Source organism: Miscanthus floridulus, chromosome 3 (assembly GCF_019320115.1).
Source record: "Miscanthus floridulus cultivar M001 chromosome 3, ASM1932011v1, whole genome shotgun sequence".
In the NCBI taxonomy this organism is placed as follows: domain Eukaryota; kingdom Viridiplantae; phylum Streptophyta; class Magnoliopsida; order Poales; family Poaceae; genus Miscanthus; species Miscanthus floridulus.
In genome coordinates, this window is record NC_089582.1 from 86,631,133 (window position 1) to 86,641,862 (window position 10,730).

The 10,730-nt window shown below is 47.8% G+C and overlaps 1 protein-coding gene across 1 annotated transcript; it reads left to right on the forward strand.

Annotated features, from left to right (window-relative positions):
- The first annotated feature begins 1,486 nt into the window (after positions 1-1,486).
- Positions 1,487-4,537, forward strand: LOC136541860 (sugar transport protein 14-like). The gene is made up of 3 exons (XM_066534023.1): positions 1,487-1,694; positions 1,829-2,097; positions 2,997-4,537. The coding sequence occupies exons 2-3, from the start codon at positions 1,956-1,958 to the stop codon at positions 4,412-4,414; spliced, it is 1,560 nt and encodes a 519-aa protein (XP_066390120.1). The 5' UTR covers positions 1,487-1,694; positions 1,829-1,955; the 3' UTR covers positions 4,415-4,537.
- The last annotated feature ends 6,193 nt before the right edge of the window (positions 4,538-10,730 follow it).

Consider the following 10,730-nt stretch of genomic DNA (forward strand, 5'->3'; position numbering starts at 1 on the left):
AATGCATTAACATTCTGAAAAATTATTTTATAGGCAACATGTGGTACGGGTCTGATGTATGTATAATATATTCCAGATGGTAAAGAGGGAATTTTCTCAAGAAGTTGTTTGCCATGTTCGGTATCTTTAATTAAGAGGAGAAATTCCTCTTTATGTTCTTCATGTGTTTCCACGTGAAATCCGTTTTTACGGATATCTCTATAGCTAAGTAAGGTACGAGTTGAATCGGGATACAATAATGCATCCTCAATTGTTATTTGAGTACCCATGGGGAGCGTAATAGTAGCGCAACCAGAGCCTACTATCGTCGCATCGCGTCCAGCGATTGTTATGACATTTCCTTGTCTCTTAGTTAGAGTTAGGAAATATTTGGTGTCCCTTAGTATAGAATTTGTAGTACCACTATCTACAAGGCACATTTCCTCCTCCATTGGATTTGTCCCGTAGAAATCTATATATATGAAAGAGAATTAAAAATCTGAGAATGACATATATATATAATTATACATACTTTATTGATTTTCGATTGTGCTTGGTACATATATGTGCTATATATAGGATATAGCATACAAGCCACAAATATTTACAAGACTGCTATATTTAGCAATAATTTACAACACTTTGTCGGGACATAATGAGTACATAGTACTAATTAGGGACCATGGGAGTCTAATTGAGATCTCCAAACATGTCAGTAGAGGCAAACTCTACAAGCATCTTGTCCGTGTCCATTAAGTCGTCTTCCGCAGGTGGTGGAGTCTTGTGGTTGCTCAGTGTATTGGGGACACTTTTGGAGCAACTAGCTTCTGCCATGTTAATGTCATTAGTGAAGTTGTACGGAGCAACATCTTGCATCGTAACATCATTCTGGAAGTTGAAATGAGCTTCGTACTTGCGTCCTTGATTTGGGCGATCACGACCAACGGACTTTAAGTACAAGTCAACCAAGTGACGGGGGGTACGACATTTCTTAGTGATGTGGCTGTAACAACCACATTTTTGACAAAGTTGGGATTTGTCAAAATTCTTTTTAGGAATGTCCTTACCCTTGTTAAAATCATGCGGTTTTTGCTCTCTTTTGCGCTTTTTTTTTTTGAATGAATCTCGATTCTCAGAGCGTGCTGATAACGTGTTTAAAAACAGTAGTGATCGAGAGAAAGAATGAATCGAACCATACTTTTCCATTGATCGATCTCACAATTTATACAGGTTGAAGCGACGCCACGGGAGTTGTCAGACGCCCGTTCGGGGACACGGATACGCGGCTTCCCAACGGGTAGCGCTCCCGGTGATGTCGGTTCCGAAAGATGGAGTAGTCCGTACGAAACTACAGTGATTACAGGGAGAGATTACACTGATGGTTGGATTTAGATCTAAGGCTAAGGTTGATCCATGTCACTAATCTGGTTGGATGGGATCTCTATAATCCTATTGGTTCTTCTTCTTGATGAACGGATTGCTTCCTAACATATTTATTTACTACTACCTAATCTTCAGTTATCTGGCCTGGCGTTGAATATTGTACTAGGCACAGCACGCATTCCTGAGCTGGTCCAGGAAACAGAGGAGGTACTCCAGAGTATCTTGTGTTCAGCGATGGAGATATTGATTTGTCTTGGCTCTCCTCTGCTGCCTCCCTTGTCAGTTTCTTGACTCGCCGCTGTTGACTTGTGTGCGCTCTCCTCACTGATTTGGTTTGCCTTCTCCGTCGTCGTCGTCCGTTTCATCTCCTTCACCAACCCCCTCCCCTGCCACGCCCCGCCCCCCCCCCCCCCCCCCCCCCCCCCCCCCCCCCCCCCCCCCACGCCTATTTCTTTGTTTGTTTCAGCCTTTCAGGGTAGAGAGTCTTGAGTACGTAAGGTGCAGCGCGTCGTCTGAAGAGAAGTGAGAGCGAGGGCCTTCCTGCTTCTCTGAAACCGGTCAGGAGGAGAGGAGAGGAGAAGGGACGACAGCGGATGGCCGGCGGGTTCGGCGGCGGCGGGGCGGCCGGCGGGAGGGCCGAGTTCTACGAGGGCAAGATCACCGGCTACTTCATCCTCGCCTGCATCGTCGGCTCCTTCGGCGGATCCCTCTTCGGCTATGACCTCGGAGTCTCTAGTCAGTATCCCTTCCTCATTCCTCCCCACCCACTGCTCTTTCTTCTTGCGATTTTTCATACGTACCCTGTTCTTCCTTTCCGTAGTTCGTTTTGTTGAATGCAATTTTTGTTTGCTGAAATTTTTCTAAAAAAAATGTTTGCTGAAAATGATCCGGACGTCTTATGTAGAAATAGAAATGTAATTCTTGTCCGCGTTTGATGACTCTGCTCTCCTCATAATTTTTTTCCCTCTGATGATGGATTCTCTACTTCTTTCTCGGGTCTGTGAAAGGTGCGACAAATGATTGCTCCTGAACCCACCCAACGATTTATTGTACAAGCTTTCGAAATAGAATAGATATTTAGAAAAGCTGGTGGCGAATATATTGTGATCCGAATTTCATGGATGGTCTCCATCATGGTTGAATGCTTTGCACTGAAAATGAATCCATTGGGTTAGACCAGAGAATCACAGGAAGGAAAACCGCTTTACAACTCAACCCTCCTAATATATGTCAAAATGGTTGATGTTTGTTGACAACCATTACCAAATCTGTTTCGTCTCATCCCTGTACTCTCCGTTCGCTGAATGGTTTCAGATAGGTCAGCCAGTCAACTGTTATTTTTTTCTCACAACTAACAGTTCAGAAACCAACCAACCAACAGACTCTGTTTCGTGGAGCACAGATAATCTCAACCGCACTTCTGCAAGTGACATCACTAAAAATTAGCCTTTATTATTTTTATAACCATTGTGAAATGAAGCATTTTATTTTTAACCATGATGAAATGAAACAATACCGAAAACATGTCTGATTACGCGAAATACATTTCAAAGCAGAAAGCACTAGAAAAAAGAATTTTTTTTGAAAGATGCCGCTTGCTCCTGGTGTTCCTGACGCGAAATCCATGGCTGCAGGCGGCGTGACTTCCATGGACGACTTCCTGAAGAAGTTCTTCCCGGACGTGTACCATCGGAAGCAGGCGCACCTGCACGAGACGGACTACTGCAAGTACGACAACCAGCTGCTGACGCTCTTCACCTCCTCGCTCTACTTCGCGGGCCTCGTCTCCACCTTCGGCGCCTCCTACGTGACCAAGCGCCGCGGCCGGCGCGCCAGCATCATGGTGGGCGCCACCAGCTTCTTCCTGGGCGGCGCCATCAACGCGGCCGCCATGAACATCGCCATGCTCATCGTCGGGCGCGTGCTCCTGGGCGTCGGCATCGGCTTCGGCAACCAGGCCGTGCCGCTCTACCTCTCGGAGATCGCCCCCTACCGCATCCGGGGCGCCGTCAACCAGCTGTTCCAGCTCACCACCTGCCTGGGCATCCTCGTCGCCGACATCATCAACTACTTCACGGATCGGCTGCACCCGTGGGGGTGGCGCCTCTCGCTGGGGCTTGCCATGGGCCCCGCCACCGCCATCTTCGTCGGAGCGCTCTTCCTGCCGGAGACGCCCAACAGCCTCGTGGAGCGCGGCCACCTGGAGGAGGCGCGCCGCGTGCTGGAGAAGGTGCGCGGCACGCACAAGGTGGACGCCGAGTTCGAGGACCTCAAGGAGGCCAGCGACGCCGCGCGCGCCGTCACGGGCACGTTCCGGAACCTGCTCGCCGTGCGCAACCGGCCGCAGCTCATCATCGGCGCGCTCGGCATCCCGGCGTTCCAGCAGCTGTCGGGGATGAACTCCATCCTCTTCTACTCGCCCGTCATCTTCCAGAGCCTTGGCTTTGGATCCTCCGCGGCGCTCTACTCATCCATCATCACCGGCTCCATGCTCGTCGTTGGCGCGCTCATCTCCATGGTCTCCGTCGACCGTCTCGGCCGCCGCTTCCTCTTCATCGAGGCGGGCATCCAGATGATCTCCTCCATGGTCGTCGTTGCTGTGATCCTTGCCCTCAAGTTCGGGAAAGGCGAGGAGCTGAGCAAGGGCGTGAGCACGGTGCTGGTGGTGGCCATCTGCCTCTTCGTGGTGGCCTACGGCTGGTCCTGGGGCCCCCTGGGATGGCTGGTGCCCAGCGAGCTGTTCCCGCTGGAGATGCGGTCGGCGGGGCAGAGCGTGGTGGTGTGTGTCAACCTCTTCTGGACGGCCGCCGTGGCGCAGTGCTTCCTCGCCGCGCTGTGCCACCTCCGCTGGGGCGTCTTCGTGCTCTTCGCCTCGCTCATCGTCGTCATGTCCATCTTCGTCATCCTCCTGCTGCCGGAGACCAAGCAGGTGCCCATCGAGGAGATCTGGATGCTCTTCGACAAGCACTGGTACTGGAAGCGCATCGTCCGAAGGGACCCAAAGTACCAGGGCAACCTCCACCAGCAGCAGCAGGAGATGTCCAGAGCATGATCATGATAACCAATGTGGTTTAATAAGTTTTCTACTCCAAATCTATATGGGATGATTACTACTAGATGAATGTGGTGTGATTCTTGATGCAACTAAAAGAGGATGAGTTAGGATTGGTGTTGCTGCATTGCATTGTGCCTTAATTTGTCCATGGTTTCCATGCTGTGCTTTCGTGTTATTGTAAGTTCAAACTTGTGTGGGGCAAAAGGCTTTGTCCCAGTCTATTGTGTAATCGGTGGTGGGTTGAGGAAGTTTGATGCCGAAATGGCGAAATGTGTTAGGCTGGCGAAGCACGATGTTAGCTCAATTGGCATTCTGAATGTTGACATCCTCCAAGGCTCCAACTCTTGGTCACTTTAACTGCCAATGGTTATTTCTGCTCCTGTTTTATGGTCACCCAAATCTGTTCAAACAATTTGACTGAAATTCTTAACTAATATTCAGGAACTCGCGAACTCCCATAATTTGTTCACGAACCAGTTTTGTTTTTGCAAAATGGATTCTTTATTTTTTTTATCAAACAGGAGGGGTGCCTCCTACTAGTTATATAAATACTACTCGTATATTGAAAGCAAGTGCTCAGTTTCGCCAGATGTAAGTTGCCGTAACACCCTAAAATTTACCCTTTTTGAAATAGATGAAAAATGATTTAATCTTGCATTTCTGGTGTTCATAAAAACATAGGAAATAATAATTTTTCATTAAATTAAATTTATCATAGGGTTAGCTACATGGTTGAGCATTCATGCTGCTGCAAATTTACTTTGTGATGATTGAGTTCGAACAAAATTTCAAAAGAATTTAAATTGGATTTGAAATTGCATTTGGAAAACATTTGAAATAAAAAAAAAGCTTTCTTCCTCTCTTCTGGCCCACAACGGCCCACCCGTTTCCTTCCTCCCGCGGCCCCTCCTAGCTTGGCCCAGCTGCACGCCCGGCCCAGTCGGCCCAGCAGCGCGGCGCCTTTCCCTTTCCCCCTCTCTCTTTCGCTGACCGGTGGGCCCCGTCCGTCAGGACCATCTTCAACCCGTCGCCACACCGGACTCCATGGAGGAGTCCGTGTCGACGCCGACCCGGCCATTTTGGCTTGTCCCGCAAGCTTCCCCCGCCTCATAAGTAGCAGCGGTACCCCGCGCCGCTTTCCCCGAACCCTAGAGCAAGCACCACCCCTGCTCAAGGCCGTAGCAGCCGCAGCTTCACACGTCGCACGACACCGGAGATCCGCCGCCGTGGGACTCGCTGCTCCGCCGCCCCTCCGCCTCCGAGATTGCCTTGCCAAGCTTCTACGTGAGGTAAGAAAGCCTCCGGTACCCTCCTTTTCTTCTCTCTCGCTCTCTTTTCTTCTAGTGTCACCGCCGTAGGTACGCCGGTGAGCCCGAGCCGCTGCTCCGAGTGCCGCTTCGTCACCAAGCCACTGCGGTCCCCTCTGACTCCTCCATCGCGTTCGCCTTCTTCTCCTCTTGTTTCTCGAGTCTTTCCCGAGACAAACGGTGGTCGGAACGCTTAGAACGAGGAGCGCCAGCGAGCTCCTCTGCTCTCTGGCCATGGCACCGCCGTCCAGGTACTGTGCCGGCGACCCCATCCATCCCAATCATTTTCAGTCGTCCGATCTAAGATCTATGGCCCAGATTAGAAGATACCCCTTCGTAGGCAATTTTACTAAAGAGTCCTCCAAGTTTTTAAGTATATAACCCACCATCCCTATAGTTTTTCTAAAGAGCTCCTGTGTTTTGCCGATTTAGAACCCGCGGTCCCTGATCTCGATTTAAAAATCTGTTTGTATTTGTGGCAGAACCGCCCGAAATAACGCACTTACGGAGGCGCTTGTCTTCCCCTAGACACTAAGCACCCCGAGAGCGAGCTACATCGGGCGGATTCCGTCGAGCACACCCTAAGGGAGACCCCGAATAATCCATATTTTTCCCGCAGGATCCAATAATGAGAAGGAGTTTACATTACTTAGTCCATTTCATACATCTAGAGTTCTTAGAAATACATTATTATAGGACCAATTTCAGAGTGTGGAAATAAAATAGCAGAATGTAAAGAAACATCTATCGATAATGTACAAGGATTCGTCTGTGCCCACCAGAAGAATCCTTCACACAACAGCCACTCCTCAAGTTGCACCTGCAACAGGGGTAAATAAACCCTGAGTACATAATGTACTCGCAAGACGTATCCGACTAGTGGGAATAATTTTCTGACTCCAAGGTATATGATAAGCTTTTATGATTTGCTAGGTTTCCTTTTTGCAGAAAGTAATATTAATAGTGAATCCTTATTTATGTTATAATTAGCAGTCATGATTAATTCATTATCTAGCCATTCTATGTAAGCATATGTTCTACTTTCAAGCAAGAGTTGAGCAAATAGTTCCATTTCATCACCTTTTATCTTTCAGTTCTTACTACGGTGCTAGACTATAGACAAGCCGTACCGGATCGCCGATGATTCACGAATCAATGTGCCCAGCCGGATACTCCGAAACACACGCCCTGCTTGTACCCTAAGCACAAGCAGGACCAACCCACCACTCTTCTATCACGGGGGTCAGGTCCCCGTCCAAACTTGGACTCCAAGCCCCCGCTCCTGTGTCTCGGACTCAGTATGGTGCTTAGACCTCCACCATCCCCGCCTCGAATCAGTCGGTGTGAAAAGAGCCAGAACCCACGACAAGAGAGCAACAAGCCTTCTCTGTGCCTATACACAAGTATGTGTTCGGGATAATAAGTCTGTGACTTGCCTAGAACCCAATGCAACGGCTGGTCCTTAACCGACACAGACAGGGAAAAAGTGTAACCAAGCTATGCCCTGTTGGCCGCAAGACACAACCTCTTATACCCGCCAATACCCATACCATATCCATGTTCGGTCTCCATTTTCCTTTCCCCCATTTTTATCATGAGTGATAATAATAATCACCTATTGTGAGTAACGGCAGGTTACTCACGCTGTCAAAATCTTGAGCATAGCAGCTACTCGACCTATACTAGTAGGACTCATAGGTAAGTATCTCTATGCATGTAGTTTTCATAAAATGCCTATAACGTAAATGCATATCACATATATATATTCAATGATCATTCAAAAATAGGGTTATGCACCGAGGCTTGTCTCGGGCAGGCGGCGTGTCAACAAAGTCAGCAACTGATGGCTCCAGAGCTCCCTCCTATATGAGAATCTCCTCCTCATACTCCTTAATGATCTCCTCATACTCCTATTCACCCATAGGCATGAACTCTACCAGCTCGTTATCTACATGCATGAAATGATGATGCAACACTTAATAATACGGCAACAACAACTCTTAAAATAAAATACATCTATCAAGCTACTAAGCTAGTTCTACCGACTAAGATGCTAAGTTACCTATTATTACCACTAACAGGTATGAAACATTGCATGCATTATCTTAGCAACTAAAGGCATCCCTATTCTTAATATCAATTTACTATATATATGATAAAACAAGGAGTACTAGCTACCCTATTTATCAACATATTCTAAGGCTACAAAAATTACAGTGAGCACATAATAATCTAATGAACTTACTATAAAAAATCATGCCTAAAACTATTATCAATTTGCCACAAAAATTCCTACAAATATTAAGCTAAATAATACTAAGCTTTCCTAAATGAATTAATTAATCTATCATTATCATAGATAACTGTAAAGTAAGTACACCAACAGATAGATAACATTTTTGTGAACCTAACAAATTTTGTTTCGCTATTTTTGGACACCTATAGAATTTACTATAATTTCTCAAAGATCAGCTCAAAACTAAATTGAATAAACATTTACTAATTCCCTAGAAAAAAAGAAAACCAAAATCCACCTGCGCGACCCATCGTAGCTCGGCCCACACCCGCATAGCACGTGCACGCGTGACCCGCCGGCGTGGCCCAACCGTGCAGCAACGGCCCACGACGTGGAGGCCCGCGCGCGCCGGCACAATTGCGAAAACATCCTCGCCCTAATACCGAATCAATTCATAGTCCATAGCACTATTCCTATAGTCTGGACTTAAGCAATCTAGCCCTCGGAACATTCTATCTTCACAACAGCCAGACCCTCGAGCACCCGCGCACGCACCGGTGCGGCGGCGACGGCACCGGGCGGTCACGCCGGCCAACCAGGCCCATCCCCACCCAAGCCTGTGAGCCGAACAACACCTACGACCCAAGAGCCTACCCTAGCCAAAGTTACAGGGGTAGCGGAGCTCATGGAAGCGGCGGCCACGACGTGGCCATGCGCGCTGGCGGCGCGACCACTCCCGTCACCCTAAGCCACCGTAGGGAGAGATAGCTAACTCAACAGCACCACTATCGTACCCTGACTGCTCCTATGGTGATGGTTTGTCTGAGGATGGACCGGGTGATGTAGACTAGGCCCGATCTTTCAAAAGGTATGATAGCGTCGATTGGTGGAGACTTAATGTTTATGATCTAGGCTTCGAACCAAGACTGATTCGGACCCCCACAACCGTTACACCACTACTCCGTTGGTTATCAATCACGTGAACGCGATTGACCTCGCCGAGAAGACTTTCCTGTAGGCGAATTGAGAACACAAGCAAGAACGAGATAAACACAATCTGAAATTGCAAATAAATATGAGGCTTATGATAATAAGAAAGAGTTCAAGTCTTTATTTGAAAGGACTAATCACCACAGGCGAACAAGATCAAGAACTGGGGCCCTGGTTCACAGCAAGCAGCCTTGGCGGCACAGTTGCAGCAAAACGATGTCTGTTTCACGAGAAAATCAAGAACTAAATAAAACCCAAATCCTAAGGAGAGCGACGGCTGCTATTTATAGAGTCTTGGGCATCACCCCCCTAGACGCGCCCCCTAATGGGCCCAAACATGATACACGGTCCAACGGACCAAAAGATGGTGTCGCAGCACCCTGGCGGATTCTGGACGCTAACTTGTTTTGACGATTCCTGTTGATTCCGAAGGTCTTTTGATGTGAAACCACTTGGATTGGCTTCCTTATCAAATTAGCTTTCCAACCATATATGGATCGTTGAAAACAAAGTCAGGATGCGTCCTGGGTGACCAGTTTAAGGCAGACTGGTTCTGAAGTCCGAATCGGACTCGAACTTGAGTTGGACTGGGCTTCCACCATGAATAAGATGAATTGGACGCCCATGCTGGACCTCCTCCTCTACTTGGTTGTATGCGATGAAGTAGTGATGTCCTCATAACCGGGTGTGTCTGGCCACGCTGAAAGGTCCTAATATGGCTAGAGGGGGTGAATAGGCTATTTAAAAATCTACAAACTAACTAGAGCAATTTGATTAGTATAACAAATAGCAAAATACAAACTTGCTCTAGCTCTACAAGGGTTGCAAGCCACCTATCCAACAATTCTAGTTGCTATGATCACTAGACACACAATTTTCTATGTTACTACTCACTAAGAGCTCTCACACTTGCTACACTAAAGAGCTCCACTAGATGAACTTAAAACAACAAAGCAAGCTCTCAATTCTAATTACACTAAAGAGCTTGCTACAACTAGTTTGCAAGAATATAAATGAGTGAGTAGAGTGATTATACCGCCACGTAGAGGAGTGAACCAATTACAAGATGAATACTTAATCAATCATCAGGAGAATACCAAAGGGCAAGAGACAACCGACTTTCTCCCGAGGTTCACGTGCTTGCCAAGATGCTACATCCCCGTTGTGTCAACCAACACTTGTGGTTCGGTGGCTAAAAGGTGTTGCACGAATCTCGTCCACACAATTAGATACCATAAGAACCTATCCACAAGTGAGATAACTCAATAGCACGAGCAATCCACTAGAGTTACCTTTCGGTGCTCCATCAAGGAAGGTACAAGTCCCATCAGAATCACCGAAGATGGCCACGAATAATCACCAACTCGTGCCAATCCTCCTCCGCTGCTCCAAGCCATCTAGGTGGTGGCAACCACCAAGAGCAACAAGTGAATCCCGTAGCGAAACACAAACACCAAGTGCCTCTAGATTGAATCACTCAAGCAATGCACTTGGATTCTCTCCCAATCTCACAAAGATGATGAATCAATGATGGAGATGAGTGGGAGGGCTTTGGCTAAGCTCATAAGGTTGCTATGTCAATACAAATGGACAAGAGAGTGAGCTGAGCCGGCCATGGGGCTTAAATAGAGGCCCCCATGAAATAGAGCCGTTGGCTCCTCAGTCCACTAAAAAAATGGGCCGACCGGACACGCCGGTCAGATCGACCAGACGCTGAACCCCAACATCCGGTCACGTGATGCATGCCATGTGGCCCCTGCTTCAAATGTCGATCGCCCAA